This window comes from Misgurnus anguillicaudatus, chromosome 5 (assembly GCF_027580225.2).
Source record: "Misgurnus anguillicaudatus chromosome 5, ASM2758022v2, whole genome shotgun sequence".
In the NCBI taxonomy this organism is placed as follows: Eukaryota; Metazoa; Chordata; class Actinopteri; order Cypriniformes; family Cobitidae; genus Misgurnus; species Misgurnus anguillicaudatus.
The window spans coordinates 23,142,725-23,165,381 of NC_073341.2; the positions used below are offsets into that span (position 1 = coordinate 23,142,725).

The window sequence follows — 22,657 nt, forward strand, 5'->3', positions numbered from 1 at the left end:
TGATATGTCAGTACAAGGTGTTTTGAATTTAAGCTCAAACGTGCATTTTTGTCTGGGACTAGGATAAGCCCTGTCTGGGAAATTGCCACTTTATGATACAACTTAGAGCTTTTGGTTAGTAGCCTTATTTTTTCTGAGGATTAATGACACAAAATGTTACAGATAAATTGTATTTTTTTATTTTTATTTAATAAATCTGGTTCCCCCTGGAACCATCTCTTTCACATCGCAGGCATCTTTCTGTTACTTAAAACTCTTAATTGAAAAATCAAACTGAAGTTTGTGTTAAATAGAATAAATTTTATTACAAAACAGTGAATGAATGAAACGACTACCAAACAAAGCCTTCTCTCTGGTGTTGCACAAACATTTCATTTCATAAAAGGCTTTTAGTAGCAAATACATTTTATCAGAAATCTCAGATGTTTTCTCAAAAGATCCTCGTTTTAGAGGTCCGTACCTCAGAAATAAGGATTTGGTGCAGACTTCTGATGCAATACAGAATCTCAGTGCCATTTAAGAAATGTTTTTAAAAATGTGTGTCTTTTTGTAATTACATTCATTTTTAACACCTCAAAGATACATATTCATTCAAAGGTCTATGCAGTCTTCCACCAATGCTCTCTATGACACCCTGGAGCATCGACCATCTCAGGGGTTGGAGTTCGTGTTCTGGAAGGTCTGTGGTCTGAAATGTTGTGGCCATCTTTGGGAGCATCCAAGTTCTCCTCTAATACTTCGTTCTGACCACACAGCCTCGTGGCTTGAGATATAAACACATCCAGGTCAAAATGTTCCCCACTTGAAGTCCTCGTCTGTGAAGGCTCTTCGTCCTTTTCGCAACAAATGGAGGAAAATGGATAATCGGGATGAGGAGAGGAAGGGGAGGAAGGCAGCAGGGATGGAGGAGTGGAGAAGAAAGGCATGGGGCTCCTTCTGATTTCCTCTTGTAGTTGTTCAGGGGTGGGCAGCAGTGAAGGTGCTTGGATTTGCATTTGGAAATGAGGCAGCATTGTAGGCGACAGGGGTTGAGGCGGGGAGCACGGTGGGGTGAGCGACCCAGGAGGAGAACCGGGTGAGTAAAGCCCCGACTGAGTGCTCTCCACCCACCGTGAGATCTCCTGGAATAAATCTCCTGGTTCATTAACAAGCTTTTCCATGCTGCTCCTCTTTGTAGTGGACATGTTGTGATGTCTCCAGTTAGACAGGTCCATTATCAGTTTAGGTTCGGAGTAATGCTGCGGTTTCCCCTCTCTCCACGTGATCTTATCCAGATAGGAGGGAGAGCCCACTTTGTAGTCGCACGAGCGCCCGCAGTCCAGCTCCGTGAATTGACCACAGACCCGGTCCAGAGACGAGTGGGAGTGCTCCAGGAATCGCTCGGCCGAGCTGCTGTGGGAGTATTTGCGAGGATCTACCTGTGCTTCCTCGGGGAGGGCTGCAGAACTTGCTCGTGGATCTCTTTGAACCTCTTCTTCTGCCTCTCCGAGCTCGGAGACGCTTTGCATGCATCCGCACTGCTCCTGCCGCTGCCAGCAAATCTCGGATGAGAGACTTCCATCATACCTGTAGGAAGTGTATAGATGAGAAATAGAGATGTGAAATCATGCTGGTACAGATAAGTTGTAAACCTGTGCATATTATAAATGTGTGCACAAAAGTTAACATCTAGAAAAACCCACCTTCAGATTTACACTGATAAGGTAGATAGAAGTATATTTATGTTACACTTCATTTTAAGGTGATCATTTTGAGCAACATATACTCATTTTTTTACATATAAAAAACATATATGTATACATTTGGTACTACCAATATGTACTAATATGCACTCTTGGGGTACCAGTGTTTACTGTTGAAAGGGTTTGGTTTTGATGGTTTGGAAGACTGGATCAGTTTTCTTTCATTTTGAGCTTTGCTTTAAGCTTACAGGTTTTATTCACTTCACATTGGCATCTGTGACAGTGATGAAAGATATTCAGGTCTTCCCATATGGAGCCACAGAGGACTACAATGATATTTCTATTAAGTTGTCACTGAGTCAGCTGTGAGATTTAATTATGCTGGGATTTGACATGTTACTATATTTAAACAGTGCTCTTCTACGTCACTAGCAGCCCTTCTGGAAATTTCATTCTCTGTCTGTGTAAATTGCCTTTTATTGTGACTCTTATTTTTTATTTCCCCAGTGTAGAAGTTTTCCGTGATGTAGCTTTCAGTGTCAGAAACATCAATTGTAACTTTTATTTGATCATCTAAGTTTGTTTGGCAGTCCAAAAATGGGATGCAGGTCTGTTATTTTTTTTTTTAATTGTCTAAAATGCAACAAAAAAAGATTTGTTGGTTTAACTTAAAAGTATGTCAATAAAAAAAAAGAAAGTAATATTTTAAGTTATATTAAGTAAGTTGAACCAACTTTTAATTTTTTGTACAGTGAAATAATACAATTGAGCTATATCCATATAATCAAGTATAATTGATGCAAATAAATAGAGTTTGGTTCCAAACCGCAATAAATCCATTTTGACTAATTTCGGAAATGTGTTTTCTATACCAAGAAAGTGACAAGATGAAAACCACTATTGTCTGTTACAAACTTTCACATAGCAACTTTATGTTATAATAACATTAAAAATTCAAATCCAGAATTTGATTTTTTTTCACAAAATGCAATAAATCCATGACAATTTTTTTTAAATGCTATAAATCTATCGAATCAATATATACATGTGCATTCATCTTTGTCATGTTATATTCACTTAGTCACCTATACACTGATAAAAAAACTAATGACATTAATCAAAACACTGTCATTGCTGCGGTTATACTTGACGTCGTCGCTGAACTTTTTTGACAGCGGTCAGCTGTAAAATGTTTTGGTTCTGCTCGATTTTCGTTGGCTTTGAGTAAAATAATGGAAAGTTTTTCATAAGATCCGCTGGGGTCAATGTGTTAGCATGACAGAGATACTGACCTAATACAATACTGATTTTGGTGATTTTTTTAAATGGCATTTATAGCGCTTTGGAACCAGTCTTCATATGTACTGTATGAACAAATTACGTTATACACATGCTTGAGTAAAATATGGACTTTACTAGGTTCATTTAAACCAACGGTTGAGTCTGTCTGTATTTTACCTAACTATGGGTTAAAAGATATTTTTTTTGGGTTGCATTGATGTCTAATGTAATATAGGTCCTGAAGAAAATCCAGTTGAGAACCACTCCTCTACAAATATAAATCATAAATAAAGCATTTTATTGGGTCTGCAAATATCAGTATAAACTGCCTTTGGTTTGCATAAAATTCTCCTTTTCCAATACTTAAAGGGATAGTTCGGCCAAAAACGATATTAAACCCATGATTTACTCACCCCCAAGCTGTCCGAGTTGCATATGTCCATTGTTTTTCAGACAAACACATTTTCGGATATTTTAGAAAATATTTTAGATCTTTCTGTTGATTAAATGTAATGTTACGGGGTCCAGCAATAGTCCACGACCTTCAAGTCCAAAAAAGTTCGTCCATCCTTCACAAATTAAATCCAAACGGCTCCAGGATGATAAACAAAGGTCTTCCGAGGGTAATCCGTGCGGTGTTGTTGTAGAAATATCCATATTTAAAATGTTATTAACGTTATAAACTACCTTCCGGTAGCGCCGCCATCTTAGAGTGATGCGCATTCAGGATGAGAGCTTACGCAGCGTACAGAGTTTCTCTGCTGCTGCTCTGTCCCCCCGCCCTCCGAATTTGTCATACGTCACTAAGAAAAGTGCGTACACTACGCTAATACTCTCTCCTGAGTCTAAGATGGCGGCGCTACCGGAAGGTAGTTTATAACGTTAATAACATTTTAAATATGGATATTTCTACAACAACACTGCACGGATTACCCACAGAAGACCTTTGTTTATCATCCTGGAGCCGTTTGGATTTAATTTGTGAAGGATGGACGCACTTTTTTTGGACTTGAAGGTCGTGGACTATTGCTGGACCCCGTAACATTACATTTAATCAACAGAAAAATCTAAAATATTTTCTAAAATATCCGAAAATGTGTTTGTCTGAAAAACGATGGACATATGCAACTCGGACAGCTTGGGGGTGAGTAAATCATGGGTTTAATATCGTTTTTGGCCGAACTATCCCTTTAACTCAGTTATTAAAAATGAAGGAATGTGCTTAGCATTGTTTTTACCCATTTATTTGACATTTCATTTAGGAACTAAAAACTCTTCTTAGCCATATACACTGTCCGAAAAAAAGTATACAGAACATTGGGTACATTATATTTGGGTACAGATTATTTGGGTACATTACTGTACCGTAAGGACCTACTATGTATCTTTAAAGATAGAGTTAAATGTTTTGTACCCCTAGGGCACACTCTCATTAGGCCAAGCCAAACCGTGCCCCAGCGTGATTGTCACCCAAGCACGCGCTCACATTGTACTTTGACCGATCCGACCCTGGGCACGCTTTCGCTTTAGGATGCGATTGTTTTGAAGATAACAAAAAGAGCCCACCTCTGCAAGCCGGCCAGGGCACGATTAACCAAACCACACCCAGGCACAGTACAGAGCGATCAAACTAGTCAAACGAACCAGGCTTTGGAGGTTAAACATGCCTGAGCGTGGTCTGGATGTGAGTGGGCCCTAAAATTGTATTTGTACAGAATAGGTCCTTAGGGTAAAAAGGTACAACATTTTAAAGGGTTGTTTACCCATTAAGGTACAAAACATAACTTCTGAGTTGAGGAACAAGACCCCAATCACAGAAAAAATACAGTTTTGTACTTTTTTCAGACAGTGTAGTTTTAAAGTCGCCATGAAATTAAAATGAAAGAGTGTCATTTGTTTTGGAATATTGTGGTACTTTTTGCAAATGACACATCTGTGAGCTTTATAATAAAAAATGAATGTGCCCTCATAATCTTTCATCAAAACGATCTCTCTTGACTTCCGGTCATATGGTATGGCAGGTGGGCTGTTTCATGGGGACTTTAACAATGTTCGTTTGAAAGCAATGCTATTTTTAATGTTGTTGCGCTGTGTCAGAAGACCTAAAACTGTGAGCAACATTCAAACAGTCACATGCTCCTTCATCAGCTTCAGCGTCAATATTAGACGTGTGAGTGTTGTGCTGTACCTGTCCCACTGGGAGCTGAGCGCATGACTGTGCTCAGTTACTGTACTGTCCTCTAACTCGTCCTCTATGCGGAAAGGTTGCAGGGAGATGGGCTCGTCCTGAGGACAAGAGTATCTCTTCAGGTATGGATGAGACAAAGCTGCTTCGGCTGTCAGACGGTCCATGGGATTAAAGGTCAGGATGCACTCCAGAAAATGAATGGCTGAAAATGAGATTTAATGGACAAAACTGTGACGTTTGATGGATGGCAGTATTATACGGTTTATTCTTATGTTACATTTACATCACATTAATAATGCTTTAATCTAAATTGACTTGCAGTGCATTCCAGCTACATATTTGAGCAATATGGGTGTTGTGTTCCCTGAGATTAAACCCACAAACTTTTATTTGCTCATAAAACAAACTGAGCTACAGTATTTTACTAATTTCCTCTTAATATGCATTTCAATAAACAGTTCAATAAGCTGAATTGTAAGTTGCAGTACATCGTATATAACTATTCGCGGCACGCACTGAACTAGACAAGAAGGAGCCGTTTTAAATTGTAAACTAGTCCAGATTTAGTTTAAGGTCTGTCGTCTGACCTTTCTCCTCCACATCTGACAGCAGATCCCGGAGTGACCTCCTGACCTCCCAGCCATGGCTGACCAAAGATGGCATGACCTTCAGTAGTTCCTGTCGGTCCTCTTCTCTGATCACAGGCACAGTATCCAAAATCAGCTGCATCTGCTCCAGCTCATGAGCCCCTTACAAACACAAACACATGAAGAGCTAAATTATATTATGAAAAAGTGAAAATACTGAACTGAAAATGAAAGGGTAATGCTGGAGTGCAACAGTCTCTCTAAATATTGAGTCCTTTGTTACATATAAACATGCAAGAATTTAACGGTTTATATAACTGAATGCCATAGCAAGCATATATAAAATTAAAAAACCAAGAAAGCTTATTTGAACAAAATGATGAGTTTAACACAAAATGAGCATTGATTGATATGTTAGATCTAAACCTCTATTTTTTTCTGTCCCAAGCATAGCCACAAGAGGACACTGTAAGACTGAATGTTAGGATATTCTTGTTCTGTGAGATCTATAGAAAGCAAAGCAAGAAGAGAAACATTAGTGGCAGCTTTACTGTGAGACTTACCTGCAAACAGCATGCGTCCTGACAGCATCTCAGCTAGAATGCAGCCTGCGGCCCACATGTCGATAGCTTTTGTGTAGTTGTTTGGAGAGAGCAGCAGTCGTGGTGAACGATACCATTTAGTTACCATTCCCTCTGACAGGTATCCCTGCGTACAGACACATAACAGCTCTGTTTTATGCACTTGTATATGATATAGTTGCAGAATATAATGGGGAGTGGGAGCTGATGTTTAGTCAAATTCTGTTTTTTTTTCTGAGAAAAAGGACAGTGATTGATTCACTTTGGGAACTTATCAAAATTCAAATGTCTCAAAAATAAGTTTCTTTAAGATTTTCTATTTCTGATGCATCCATTTAATTTGTTTATTAAAATTTAACAGATGCTTAACACTGTCACAGCGGATTTCGTATATGAGGTTGGCAGAAACTGTATTATGATATGAAACAAACAAAAAACTGTATGCTTGTTTGCAGTGCCGGCCGGTGACTTCTTTATTCAAGGGCGCTCGATGCGAAGTTCATCACAACATGTATGTAGCCCATCATGTGTGTGGTTCGTAATTTCAAAATATGCGGTCTGCGTGTCGAGTGAATCTATGGGTGCGTTCACACGACAAAATTTCGGGAGTGACAACCGTATTTACTTACAGGTGTGAGTCTGGAAGTGTCCTGTTCAGACAGCAAATTAAAGACACAAATAGGATACTGCCTGTATGAACGAGCAACCGACCTCAAACCCATATGCTAGTTACACGCGGCGCCTGTAACCATAGTGACGGACGAAAATATATAAAAAAAGTATTATTTATGCAATGGGCAAAACTTTATTTATGTAATTAACAAAAACAGCTGGCTGGTGTAACGCTTACCATTGTGCAGAGAAAAATAAACAAGGATGGTTCCTTATTAACGTTTTAATTTCCAAAACGAATGAACATAAAATCAGCTTCAGCAACTGCACACTTTACCAAAGCAGATATATCCAATACAAAAGTAATCATAATGACTTGTTAAGCAAATCGATCCGTTTTTGCAAGAACTTTATTGAACTTGAATTGAACTTTATTTAAAGCATTAACGCAGCCAAATAGGAAAAGCGCTTACGCTCCAGCTCTGTAGGTGGCGCAGAGAGTATGGTTTACCAACCGCAGGCAAAACCAGCCTCTTAGCGCCACCTAAAGAGCGGGAGTGTAAAAAGTGCACTTTATATGTTGCCACAGTTCTGTATGGACGCTAATAATGTTGTAAATAACGTTTAATATCCTGCAAAAACCGACCAATTTGCTTCACAAGCAGCAAAAAATGTCACCAGGAGTCATGGAGATTACTTTTGTATTGGATATATCTGCTTTTTGACCTCTCAAAGTGACGCATCTTTTGCCTTGTTTTATATGAATCACAGATGGTTTTTTTTTTTTGCAAAATATCTTCTTTATTGCTTCACTGAAGATAAAAGGTGAGTAAATAAAGAGCTAATTTTATATCACTTTTATTATACACTTAACATTATATTAATCGTCCACTTTTAAAGTTTAAACTTTATATATCTCACTTACTGCGCTGCACGCAATTTTATGCGTAATGTAATTTGTTTGTGGCGTCTATGAAGGTAATATAATAAATATCACATTAATCTTATGGAGCAATTCTGCTGCGTAGTTTGCAGTCATTTTCATGCACTGTAACGTTATCTTAACACAAAGAGCAACGAATGACGTGACAGACAACTGGTTGTCCAGTGCGATTCCGTTCACACGGCACAGTTTCTCTGTAAATACGGTTGTGAAACCCAAAAAGTTACGGGTGTGAAGTCGGTTATAGAATGCGGTTGTCAAACCTGTAAATAACCGAACTGCGTGTGAACGGAGCCGTCTTGGGGACTCGAATGTGGGTTTGACAGCCGTGTTGTGGTACCGTGTGAACGCAGCCTATGTGCATCACGTGTCTTGTCAAAATAAGTGCCTGCTGCAGATGCATCTAAAGAGAAGCTCGCGTTGCCAGATAGCATGATCTCATGTGTAATCAGAGTTTACTGTTAAGGGAGTGTCTTTCGTGTATTTTGTCTCTGTTATCATAAATGGTTTAGACTCATGTGCAGCAGGCACTAGAGGTCTTCACGGGTCCAATCTCGGGTACAATAATAGCGGCATCGGGTTCGGGTCTCAGGTAATTTAAAATGAATGTGTTTTTGCCGAACGGACCCGAGAAGACCCGAACTCTCTCGCATGTGTACGTCAATGTCCTTTTCAAATCTCTTATCTGTTTGCCAAGAGCGATTGCGACATTGTGTGGCTGGCGGAAGGTTAATTTTGGTTGAGACAGACATGTCAGTCAATTTTAAATGTACATTTTAGGGGTGACCTTAGTGTCGTCGTCAGATAACAAGGTAAAACAAATGGAGAAGCTCGCCAAATTGGTTGAGAGGAGTTTCTTTCTGTCTGAATGCTGCGTGTGGGTCTGCAGAATGCACACACATATTTTGTTTACATTCATGTGTAGTCGGGTTAAAAAAATTGCCAATAGTTCGGGTCAAACTCGGGTCTAATTTTTCCGAGTTTGCCTCGGGTCGGATCTTTTTAAAAAAAGAATTATTTATGCACATCGGCCTCGTTACAAATGGATTAAATATATAAACATACAAATATATCAAATATTTAAACATATAAACATACAAATGTATCAAATGAAAGAAAAGACCCTCTGCTTTCAAACAAACAACCAACGTTTCATACTATCTATATTTTTTCTCTGCTTATAAACTCTTAAATATGGGTATTTATCTTAAAAAAAGCAAAAAGCTGAAATAATTGCATTTTTGTGAAGGAATTGTGTTAGAGATCAGATTCAGAATGATTATCAAAATAACAACACAGAGTTTAAAATTAGTAAAAAAAAATTGCTTCAGTTTTTTATACATTTTTAAGTGCCATCAAGCGGATAATAGCGGTATTGCAGATTAACATAAAAACTTATCAGGAACACGTTTTTTTCATGCAAAAGTTTTCTCTTAATTGACAAGATAACTCGTCAAGTGCGGGGAAAGAGTGAAATAATAATTTGTCCCTTGTCATTGTGGCCTATCAATGAAGTTATATCCACGCTATCCTCAGATATCCGCTTTTAGAAACTATGGCAAGACGATTGGATAAATGCAGAAGTGGTGGTTATACAGCATCTAGCGCAGCTGTTTTGCCTTGCAGCTAATAAATTACGATGACATACCATAATATAATCAGGTAATAAAACATTAATTTATAACCGCATCTGTGAACATGATTAGCAGATTCCATACATCTCTGGATAGTGAAAATCTCCCAATCTTCCACTTTCCTTCATAATATCATTAAGCTTTGCCTCTGTTATTGTTTTGGAAATGGGACCTCTAGTGGTGAAATCCTAAATATTGTGCCTTTAAAGGGGACAGAGAATGAAAAACCATTTTTACCTTGTCTTTGTTGAATAATAGTAGTCTACCGACATTCACAAACATACAAAAAGTGCTAAACATGCTAAACATCTTAGTCTCATAGAAATTCCTCTTTTAGAAATGTCAGCCAGAAAACAGCCCAATCTGAAAAACTGATGCTTATGACATCACAGGCATCTAACTGCCCTTCCACTTTAAAATAATTGGCTACATTTTTTGAGTGGCAGCAAAGTCAGCCAATCAGTAATGAGATTGCAAGTTAAGCCTGTAGGGGGAGCCAAATAGGTGCAAAACCACTTGTTTAAAATCCCCCACCCTAATAGAGCTTTCAGAGAGAGGTTTTTAGGAAATTAAGGCATTACAGACCCAAACAAAAAATTTTTTGTCTACATGTCACATCACAGAACAAGGATAAATACTCTGTTCAACCATTCTATGTCACCTTTAAGTAAAAATTATTAAAGGGATAGTTCACCCAAAATTTAAATAATTTGTCATCATTTACTCACTCTCATGTTGTTACAAACCTGCATAAATGTCTTTGTTCTCATGACCACAAAGGAAGATGAGCACCATTCACTTCAACAATATTCTTTTGTCCTGCTATTGGGGGCTCACAATGGGTTTTGTTACAAACATTCCTCAAAATATCTTCTTTTGTAGTCATCAGAACAAAGACATTTATACAGGTTTATAACAACATAAGAGTGAGTAAATGATAACAGAATTTTCATTTTTGGGTGAACTATCCATTTAAGCTTCAGATGTTCCTGTAGCTCATTTGGAGGCCATTGTGTTGGCAGCACACAGGTTGTGGGTTTAAATCCCAGAGAACACACATTAAATGAAAAGCTTTAAAGCACTGTAAGACTCTTTTAATAAGTGTCTAAATGTGGATCATTCTTCTAGGCCTCACACATTATTCTACGATATTGAAAGTTAAAACTAATATATTAAAATATATTGTACAACAAGAGAATAAACAGCTTTTTACATTTCTACATTTATGCTTTGCTTTCATTCAAAGCGACTTATCGTGCATTCAATCTAGATTATACCTGTATTGTTTTTATCAGTATGTTCTCTCTGGGTATTAATATGAACAACCCATTCCTCTCTACAGAAAACAAGTGACCCAGCATCTGTATAATGTTAAATGAGAAACAGCTGAGCTGACATAACCCTATGATTTCAATACCCCCTCATGCAATCTCCTTCAGTTCATCCTTCCTGCCTCTCTTCATCCTTTCCTCTTCTTCTCACCTCCCACTTTCCCCCTGAGGTCAGCTGCTGAATTATTTGTGAGGTTTGAGCAGACTGCCTCGGGAGGCCGGATCTGAAGAGTGATGGTGACACAGACAAAAGCGATATTTACGTGCAGTCTCCTGCTTGTACAGAGCGCCTTTGTGTTCGGCTGGAGTTGCTTCACTCGCAACTTTATAATTGTTTACGGGCGAGTGGGACCGATAATAACAACAGAGAACCAGTCAAACAAATAAGACAAAGACGATAGCATGAATCACACACGTTGACCAAAGAATGTTTGTGAATGTTAGCACCAAAGTCCCTTTAGGAAAGTCACCCCACTAGGCGGCCATGTTTGCATCGCCTCTGGGCAGTTATTTCAGTCATGCAAGACTAAAGTCCTATCTTTTTAAATGGGGAAAGACCGATATCTCTAAAATCACGTGGTACAATCACAATTAAACAGCATATTTCTGACCAACAAATAAACCTGACCATAATTTTTGTATTTTTCAGCTCATATGGCCACACAAACACTTTTTCAGAGGTCGCCCAAAAAACTTACCTTCTTGTGCGTAAGCTCGATGCTGTGCTACGTCGTAGGTTATCCAAGGGGTGCAAATTCAAAATATGTGCTCGGAGTGTCATGTGTGTTGCTCGTGTTCTCAAAAAATGTGTTTGTTGCGCCATGTGAATCATGTGCATCATGTGTTTTGTCAAGATAAGTGCCTGCTGCACACGCGTCAAAACCGTTTATGATCAAAGAGACGCTCACGTTCACAAAATACACGCAAGACTGTCCCTTAACAGTAAACTTTGATAACGTATGAGATTATACGAGTATCTGGCAAATGCGAGCGTCTGTTTCATCATCAACCCTTTAGACGCATCTGCAGCAGGCACCCCTTTTGACAAGACACGTGATGCACATATGATCAGTTGACGTGCAGAACACATATTTTGAAATTACGAACCACACACACATGACGGGCTACATACTTCGCATCGTGCATCCTCGAAAAAGAAGTCACCAGCCGCCACTAACTTGGGTTTCCCCATGCTGAAATTTATTCACGCTGCAAGTCTAGCATGGAAACCAAGGCCCAAATTTGCACATGAAATAGGGAACCAATCACAGAACAGGGGGGGCAGGAAGACGATGACGACGTCTATGCGACACACCGATTGGCTATTAGCTACGTACAGACGCATTTGATAAGACATTCGTAGCGCCCAATAAACGGCTCAAATACAAGAAAATGAACATGTGGTTCCCAGGCCAGACCACGTCTCATGCTCTATGAGACTGGTCTGGTGTTAGCCAGTCTAGGCCGCCACTGTAAATAAAAGAAAAATAATCATTCAACTACTTACTGGCTAAATGTAAGCAGCGTTTTCATTTTACTATCTAGAAACTTTTAGAAACTTTATAAAGGAATTTATTAGAGCTTACAGTACAATAAGAGTCTCATTATAAAATAAAATTATAAAATAAAATTCATTATCTATAATAAAATTTGCCTTATTACAGCTGAATTAGCACAAGGCCTCCTTATTTAAATTATAGATGAAGCTCAATGTCCACGTCATCATTACCGAAGAGTTGTTTACCCTCGCAGCCTTCTGCCTGCATAGTTAGCATATGTGGATCCAGATGCTGTTGTGAATCCATAGTCCATTTGGCTATCTATGGTCATCTACATTTGGGAACTGAATGTTCTCTTCATGCTGAGAGGGTAACAGACGCTCCCAGCACTGCTAGTCAGAGTTGCGGCCACTTAGTTAATGGGTAAAATGAGCTACCGCTCCAACGCACTGATGCAAGTGTACCACAGCACTGATACATACACAAAATTACAGCCAAAGTATATGCAAGAACACAAACACTATGCAAATCTCAGTGATCATGTTTTTCCTTATATTAATGGATTTGTCAGACATGTTTATCCAAAGTGACTGCAAAGTATATCTTTTATAAATTTCTGTGTTTCTGGGAATCGAGCCCACGATCATTAAACTGAAATGGTTCTTATGCAATTCCTTGAGTAAGGCTGTTCATGATTCTAGCTGCTTCCTAATAAACTCTGCATCTATCCTTCTTCCTGATTATCCACTCCACCTTGTCCTGTCTCACACAAAGCTCCCCATTCAGGTTATCTTCCCAGTCTGCTTGTGTTACACAGTGTGCTCTGCAAAATAATACACAAGCACAATAACACACTAAAGTACCACATTCATCTTTCAGATCCCATAACATTCAGGTAATTGTTCATAATTATTGTGTAACTCTATATACGCATAGCAAAAAAGTAACTATAGACAGAGACTAACATGATTAAAGTTATTATATTAGCTTGGTTAGTTTAGGGTAACCTGGATCAAACAAGCAATAATTAAAGTTTGTCACGTATATAATAGGTTGAAGGGCAGCATTTGATGGAAAAACCAGATTTGCAGATTAGCTGGAATTGCAAGCATAGCTGATTTTGTGCAAAAAATGCAGATAAAACAACAACATTAAAGAGCCCACAAGGTATTAAAATGAACTATTCCGATTATGCCGTCTTAAAATGACTACCCCTGCGTGTACAATAACAGAACAACTATGACAAACCAATTTAAAATATCACTTAATATTGCAGTTGAAGTACTATTTTGCATGATTTCCTTCACAGCTATCTAACTTAATGACAGAAGTAAAAAAGATCCACTATTCACTGTTATGTTAATGATGCAATCGTACACCGATTAATTTAACATGTCAATAACCTAACAGCCTGCAGCACATGATAACTGATAGATAATGCTTTTCTACTCATTAAGGCCAGACTGAAACTGCAGGGTGAACCACAATGAACGCTCGTAATTAAATACAAGGAGCCCAGAGTAACATCTGATAGTTTCTAAAAATGAACAAACATGCCCTGTTTTCCCCAGTTACATGGTATTTACATGGCACTTATGTACATTTTGCAGACGCGTTTATCCAAAGCCACAAGTGATACAGGTACTGCAGTACCTGTATATTTTTTGTTATTCTATGCATTTCTTGTATATATGAATTAACCCAGATTTTTTTGTTGGCAAATTATTTTGTCCACTACACGGGTCAGCGACAAAAACGTTTTGGCAAGATGAGAAATTCAAAAATCTTTTTAAAAAACATGTTTTAAAAGCATGCATCAGGTTTATTTCAATGAACATAGTGTATGTATGCTAATTTTATGCAGTAAAAAAATACATTTGCATCATTTTTATGAAAGTTAAACTGAATGGACCTGAACATGTCAAATGGTGTAACCGCCAATTACGCCAAAGAATGAGAAATATTAAATATTTCATCCACCTTGAGGGCATGTAAACATAGTCATAAAAAATCATTTTAAAATATCATTTTATTTGTTATTTCTAAATGTACATTTTAATGCGTTTTTGTAATATTTGTCCTGACATATGCTGTAAAACAGCTCTGTTTTCTAAATAATCTTTTACAAATGATGTCAAAATGTATGTAAAAAAATTATTTACACTAAACTAGATGATTATATTTTATTCCACATTTTTTATAATTTTTTTATTTTAATTTAAAAAAATACTAGTTACACCACCTGACACAGATCGGTTACACCACATTGACATTCTTGCAATAGACTTTATGCCCAGCTGCACTACTTCTTGAACTTCAGCCAGCTTCTTGTTTCCTGTCTGCCATTATTGAACAAACTGATTAATCCAGGTGTGTCTGATTATTGTTGTTGTGACTACTGAGGTCACGCACACCTGGATTAATCAGTTTGTCCAATAATGGCAGACAGGAAACAAGGAGCTGGCTGAAGTTCAGGAAGTAGTGCAGCTGGGCATAACGCCTATTATCCCCCAAATATTCTTTCGAAATGAAATAAAACCAGAAATTTTAGACTTGGTCCTCAAAAAAGAGAATGTATGCAAGTAATCTGCAAATTTATTTTGAAATTTTAACCCTTTTACATTTAATTGAACTATACGGACACAAAATAATTAACGTTATGTTGTTGACTCAAAATCTTTAAAAGCATAATGTTATGTCTATTTTGTACCGTACACCTCATATTTGATTGTTTAATCTAACCTGAGGGGGCAAGTCATCACTTTTGGCCACTACAGTGCATCAAATGCATTTTTTTCAGTATGTCTGTTCCCTGAAGATCATTCGGATTGTTAATGCAGTGCTTTAACATTGAGCTACACTCCAGTGTGGTATTACATTACATAAAAACTCAAAATGTTGTCATCCAAAAGACACTTTACCACAGATATCAAGAATCTTGGGGGGCTTTGTTAGAAAAAAACTGTACCAAGCCTGCAAACAAATACCTAAATATATGATTATGGGGCGGTTTCTCGGTAATCCAGGACTAGGCCTTTTTATTGTATTATTATATTTTAAGTTATTTTTGGGCCATTCATTTGATAGAAAGTTTTTAAGGAGATGACAGGAAAGTTCAGGGTGGAGAGAGAGGTATGGGATCAGCAAAGGACCTCGAGCTGGTATTCGAATTCAGGTCGCCGGAAGTGCATCAACACCATATGTCAGAGCACTGTCCACTACACCATTGGCTCAGACAACTACACCTTACATTTAAAGAGTTTTTACAAACCTTACAAAAAACAATACAGGTGTGCATCTTGAGACAAAACAATGGCACTGATATATATGTTAAGATATGTCAGTAAAAATGAATGTTTTTAAATGAAGGCAGCGCAAACATGAATTTTAGTCTGGGACTAAGATAAGCCCTGTCCGGGAAACCCTTAAACCCTTCTGCAGGCATCTTACCTTGTGTGAGTAATGTGGGTCGACGATGCGAGCAAGGCCAAAGTCGCCGATCTTAAGCAGCAGTTGCTCAGTGTTGATAAAGATGTTCGCTGGTTTCAGGTCACGGTGCAGCACGTTGGCCGAATGAATGAACTTGAGCCCGCGAAGAAGCTGATAAAAGAGCAGGGTGGCGTGTTCTGCTGGCAACGGCCCTTGCTCCAGTAACCGAGCCAGATCGGTTTCCATGCACTCTTGCACGATGTACATCACCGGCATGCGGGACAGGTCGCATTGCAAGGGGTTTCCGGACGGCCCCAAAACATCGTACACCCTGACCACGTTCTCATGCTGAAGGCGCCGGGTGATCTTCACCTCTCTAAGAGCGTGCTTTACGCTAACTGCATCTTTCATAACCAGCTTTTTTACCGCCACGCGCAAGCCGCTGCGTCTGTCCAAAGCAGAGAGAACCAAACCTGATCCTCCAGTGCCCAGAGGACGCATATCCTGGTAATGTCCACCCAGGTCAAAGCCATATCTGAATGGGGATGTGCTATGCCAGGCCATTGCTTAGAGTGGGGCAGTTGGGCATTGCCTGTGAGAGGCTGTGAAAAAAGAGACACATATTGCCTCGATCATTAATGTAATACTTGTATGCTGAAAAAAAAACAGATATTTCTTTAAAAGGTTACTGTTTGGTGAACAAAACACTATCAGTCAGAAGATGTAGTCACTGACAAGCAAGCAGTGTGCAGCAATAAAAACAGAAACTCGGTGAAAAGGTCATATACTAGTAATAGCTGTGCTTTACTGTGAATAAATAATGAATATTGACCAATCAGCATCTAGGACTGGCACACTCTCTTTTATAAGTATTCATAAACAAACTATACTAGCAACAGTGTGCATTATTTCTTTAAAGTATGAACTTAAATAACTGTTGCGAACAGCCTGTAAAAGCAATGGGGGCACAGCACAGGGTGGAATACTCAACACCCTAGTACAGGGCAAGTGTTTCCATGGCAACATCCCACCGTCAGCCAGTGCCTGCCGCACAGATACAGAGAACGCACTAAAACAGGTCAAATACCCAGCTTCTACCTCTACCCCCCCCCCAAAAAAACACCCTCATAAATTCAAAGTAAATTTCATGCCTATACTTAGACCTGGAGATGTTTTTAATTTTAACATTAGCAATATGTTATCCATCTAGAATCGAAGAGCCATCACTTGCCGTCTATGGCTCCAGGTTGTCCTGAACCCTCCATGCTTTTCACGCAGTTATCTGTCATGCTCCTCATGCATTCCCTGGAGCTGAGAAAACAGAGAGAGAGAATATATAATTAGATACTGAGCACAGCCATACCAACAATAACTGAGAGATATTACATTCGGAAGTACAAGACAAATTGGCTTCAAATTAGTTTTAAATGGGACATATCATAAGAATCCGACTTTTTTTCATGTTTAAGTGCTATAACTGGGTCCCCAGTGCTTGTATCAACCTAGAAAATGTGAAAAAGAACAACCCAGTAACTTAGTTTTGGTAAACCATTCTCTGCAAGCATGTGAAAATAGGTCATTGAAATTTGCCTCCCCTTGTGATGTCAGAAGGGGATAATACTGCCCCTTAATCTGCGCTATCTAACCACGGCGCTGGCATTTAGTGCAGAGATCAGCTCATTTGCATTTAAAAGGATACACCCCAAAATGGCACATTTTTGTTTACACCTAAAAAAATGGCAATTTTAACATGCTATAATAAATTACATATGGTATTTAGAAAAAAATATTTTACATCTTACAAAAGTCTTGTGAAATGTCCCCTTTCAAGAATATTTTCAGGTTCCTTAATTTTCTGTTTATTTTTATGAATGATATGCAAAATAGCATCTAGTGTTATTTTGTAGGATTCAAACTAAATGAATCTAATTTAAAGATGCACCAGTGCATCGACGGCTGATTCTTATTGGCTGACTTATGATCAACTTCAATCCATATAGTCATGTACAAAAGTGACAAAAGTTGTACCTTTTTTGTCACTGGGATGGTATACCTTTTAAAATGTACCTTTGAGATACCAGAATGTACCTTTTACGTACCAGCGTGTACCTTAGAGGTACCAATATGTACGTTTTTGGATACAAAAGTGTACTTTTTAAAAGGTACCACACCTTTTTACATGAGAGTGTAACTTTAAATGTAATAATGAAAAAAATATAGTTTTGTTGCAGGTCTTTTTGTCTTATTATTATTAGTAGTAGTATTATTATTATTGCTTACTTTGTGCTTCTCTTATGTTGACCTGTCCAATTTTATATACAGATCTGGTCTATCTTGATGAAAATTATTTCATAACGCCCCAATAAACTAGTTAGTATGCCTGTGTTTGTGAACACTGAAACAGGGATCTATTTTATGACAAAAGTTAAGTGAGCAAAAGTGACCCAAAAACAAATACCAGAATCAGTCAAACGTTGTTAAAATCAGTTTATTGATACTGGCCCAAATATCCTATAGTGCCTCCCTGTATTTTAGTTGTCAAATATGGTTATAGAGATTGTTATACATTATGCCTATTGTTTTTTTTTTTTTTTTAAAGCCGTTTTGGTAAATTAGGCGTTATCTTCTAGTTTTGTCATTAACGTGAATCTTATTGGGTGAGCCAAACTTTATAAATAATGCATATGGCTATGGCGCTGACCGTGCAAGCTGATGCTATGTATTGTTAAACGTTATATAAAATACATAGACTTAGGAAGATCACCGACGGTTTTTCATCGTTGTACCTTATGTTTATGCATAACCAAGTAAAGTAAAATAATTGAAACTACTAAAAACAGATAACTTGTAAAGCATGTACGTTGAAGCAAGCTCAAATTCTGCTGTTTGTCCAGCTGAACACACAAAAGACAGCGCTGCGATCATTCGCCTATCTGTGAACAACACAATAACGCCTGTATATTTGGCCGTGAAATTGAACGGATATTTACTTTATTACTCGCAAGCCTGTTCAAAAGTGACACAAGAGTTCTGGAAAGCTAAGAAACGCCGTACAAAATCAGATTTGGTCAACACTATCTTCTTATCTTCCGGCCCATCCGCGGAGAAACTACACAGGCAGCGATGCTCCTGGATCTCTTCCCGTCGCGTGCCTTTGTCAGCGGCTTTTCTCTCTTTGTTTAGGAAAAATAAGCGATGAATGTAGTTTTCCTGTGGGAAAGTGATGTTTTCCTAGTTCGGAGTTTGTTATTAAAGCTTGGTACTGGTGCAGTCCGGTAGATGGAGGTTGTATTGTATCAGTTCACCGTCTCTGTTGCCATATAAAATATACCGGATAGCAAATCATAGAATAACATGAGATCTTACCCGCCATGATGTCACCGGGAGCCACCGTGGAGATAGCGCTGATGTGATGTTATAGACTGCATTTGCTCTGTGCGTCCCAGTCTTTCACTATGGATCCACAAGCGTTTCTTTGGCAAAACTCGCTGGTGCCCCCTTTATGACGTCACGGACGCACCAGTCAATCAAGTGGTGATCCGGACACCTGCGCGTTCCCGCAACCAAATCCCCGGGCTCGGATGAGAAGATCCTTGTGGGCTGGTGGTCGTGACTTGAGGGTAACTGTGTTTGACGTGAACATTAAATTGATATATGACATTAAATAGCCAATGTCTTCCCAAATAATTAATACTATTGTATTCACTACAGTAAATTGTAGTTAAATTACTAGCTATAGTAATGTGTTAAAATTAACCTTACTATGCTAAATATAAAAAAGCATAACAGGGCTGAAACAAATACAGATTTGCATTTTCTAAAAAAAAAAAAAAAAAAACTTGAACGAAAGATGTTAACTAGAAACAAAAAGCACCATTCGCTCAAACGCTAATCAAACCAATTTTTAAACTTTTATTTGGGTTTAATTTATTTAATTTATTTTATTAATTTTCTTAATATCATTATAAGTAAGTCATAAAAAATACTTTAGTTGACCCATTCATTTATTTCTAGTTTTAGGCAAATCCAGGGTTCCCATGGGTCCTTGAAATCCTTGAAAGTTTGTGAATCTGGGGGAAAAAATTCAAGGCCCTGGGAAGTATTTGAAAATATACATACATAGATACAGGTCATTGAAAGTGCTTGAAAATATTTTCAAGAAGTTTTCTGAAAAAAATCCATATGTTTCCCTGTGTAGTGTAGGAAAATATCATAAAAATTCTAGACTAGCGCTAAACTGTTCGCCTTAAATGTTTATATCTTCTGTATGCGAAAGTTGATTTATACCAAAATGCTTTTTTGCATAGTTGTGTTTGACACATGAAAACGTCTCGGGTTACGTATGTAACTGTTGTTCCCTGAGAAGGGAACGAGACGCTGCGTCTCCCTTGCCATACTTCCTGCATCCCTGTAACGCCGTCTTTGGCAATATTTCAGATAGCGATATACTTCCTGGCTCCGGCGTCACCCTGTCTTTGTCGTTAAGCCTCACCATTGGTTGAATTTGATATACACATTCAGACGCACTTACCCCTGAAGGCGTTCCCAAGTGTCACCGCAGTGACGCAGCGCGAGTTCCCTCGAAAGGGAACTGTAACAATGTATCTTTAAAGGTAACACGTAACCTTGTTCTCACTTGAAATGTGTCCCCACATTTAGTCCTTGAATTTGAGAGTATTGGACCTGGAAAGTCCTTGAAAGGTCCTTGAATTTGAAGTTAACTAAGGTGTGGGAACCCTGCAAATCCTGCAGGTGTTAAATTATGTGACGTGTGTAACAGAACATTAATCCATTCGATCTAAATTCACTGATTGTCTAATTTCATCATATTCTGCAGGATGAGATGATCATACATGAGTTTGAGATTACAGTAGGTCTCCCAAAGCATTGCTTCCCTCCTACAATCAAATATGCTCTCAATCCTCTTGCCCTCATTCTGCTATTGTGCTTTATCCTCTAGATAAATGTCCAAAAACTACACCACTACAAACAGAAACTACAGCAGTTCCTGGAAATAAGATAAGCACCTGGTTCTGGCAGTTCTTGGATGCAGAGATGCAGTGTTCCTCAACAGGAGAGGCACTGTGTTTGGCTGCCCTCCAAATGCTTCATCCACACTGGGGTCAGGTTACTGCTCTCTGGAGTCAGTGGCAAAAGGAGAAAACTAGATAAATGATGAGCTCGTCTAAATGTCCTCTGTCCAAATACCTGAGTCAGCTCTTAGAAGTGTCTCATACAGAGTTTAAATGATACGATTGTAAAAAGAGCTGATACGTGGTCTTGTTTTCTATACCACAACCCTCCACCTTTATATTTATATAGTGTAGGCTATACATTTCACAGTGTGATGTACATTACCAAAAAGCGTGTCTGGTTTACAGGCTTAATAGATTACTTGAACGGACTGACATCCCAACCCATTGTCGGACTGACGTCAAAACCAAACGTCTATCTGACGTCACTAGTAGGCGGTGCCTGCTGTCGCCATCTTGGCCGCGCGTTGCCCTTATAACCCAACATTGGCCCTATCGTCGGGTAGACTGTCACAACCCAAAGTTGATCTGATGTCACAACCCAACATCGATCTGATGTCACAACTCTACGACGATCAGAGGTCAAAACCCAACATCGGACTGATGTCACAAACCCAACGTCTGACTGACATCACAACCCAAAAGCGGACTGACGTCACAATCCAACTTCTGCGTCACGTCACAACCCAACGTCGAACTGACTTCACAACCCAATGTCGGACTGACGTCAAAACCCAATGTCAGACTGACATCACAACCTAACGTCGATCTGATGTCACAACCCAACGACGATAAGACGTCAAAACCCAACATCGGACTAACATCACAACCGAACGTCGAACTGACTTTACAACCCAATGTCGGACTGACGTCAAAACCAAATGTCAGACTGACTTCACAACATAACGTCGATGTGTTGTCACAACCAAACGTCGATCTGATGTCACAACCCAACGACGATAAGACGTCAAAACCCAACATCGGACTAACATCACAACCCAACACCGGACTGATGTCACAATCCAACTTCTGCCTCAGGTCACAACCCAACATTGAAGTGACTTCACAACCCAACGTCGGACTGAAATTACAACCCAACGTCGGACTGATGTCACAACCCAACTTTGGACTCACATTACAACCCAACATTGGACTCACATTATAACCCAACGTCAGCCCCAACGTCGGGTAGATGTTCAGTTTTGGTTGTAAATGAAAATTGGGGTGACTTCAAAACCCAACGTCGGACTTACGTCACAACCCAATGGCGGACTGACGTCACAATCCAACTTCTGCCTCACGTCACAACCCAACGTCGGACTGATGTCACAACCCAACGTTGGACTGATGTCACAAACCCAATGTTGTTCTAATGTCATGTAGATGTTCTGTTTCGGTTGGAAATGAAAATTGGGTTGACGTCAAAATCCATTGTTCGAGTGAAAAACCACACATCAAACAGAAAAGTAAAAATTGTATAAAATAAACTCGTCTAACTTTTATAAATGTCTAATATTGTTATATTTGAAGTGGTCAGTATTGAAGTATATTAAGAATATGGTCAGTAAAAAAAGAACAAATAATCAGTTTATGGGAACCTGCACATATAAACAGCATAAATATGCACATAAATGCACAGTGTTGTTCATAGTTTTCATGTTTAAAAACGTAATAGTAGTCAAATGTAAAATAACACAGCATAGTCTTCACTGTGTAAAAATACACACCTTCAGCAAAATGTATGCTGTTTGATACTGTACTCATGTCCCATAATGATTGCTGTAGAGGAGAAATAGCGCCTTCTAGTGAATAAAAATTGCTTATAATTGTGGCTGCACGTGAAAGCCCAAGTATTTG

At 38.7% G+C, this 22,657-nt stretch overlaps 1 protein-coding gene and 1 long non-coding RNA gene across 2 annotated transcripts; one reads left to right on the plus strand and one right to left on the minus strand.

Annotated features, from left to right (window-relative positions):
* Window positions 1-279: 279 nt before the first annotated feature.
* mapk4 (mitogen-activated protein kinase 4) lies at window positions 280-19,283 on the minus strand. Its single transcript, XM_055167987.2, has 7 exons — window positions 19,134-19,283; window positions 16,999-17,078; window positions 15,789-16,369; window positions 6,302-6,446; window positions 5,739-5,900; window positions 5,152-5,353; window positions 280-1,566 (listed from the first exon to the last, which is right to left on the minus strand). Exons 3-7 carry the CDS (start codon window positions 16,329-16,331, stop codon window positions 600-602), a joined length of 2,019 nt encoding a protein of 672 aa, XP_055023962.1. The 5' UTR covers window positions 16,332-16,369; window positions 16,999-17,078; window positions 19,134-19,283; the 3' UTR covers window positions 280-599.
* Window positions 19,249-22,631, plus strand: LOC141363947 (uncharacterized). Its single transcript, XR_012369665.1, has 2 exons — window positions 19,249-19,387; window positions 20,728-22,631. It is a non-coding gene; the product is annotated as an uncharacterized lncRNA (long non-coding RNA).
* Window positions 22,632-22,657: the final 26 nt, after the last annotated feature.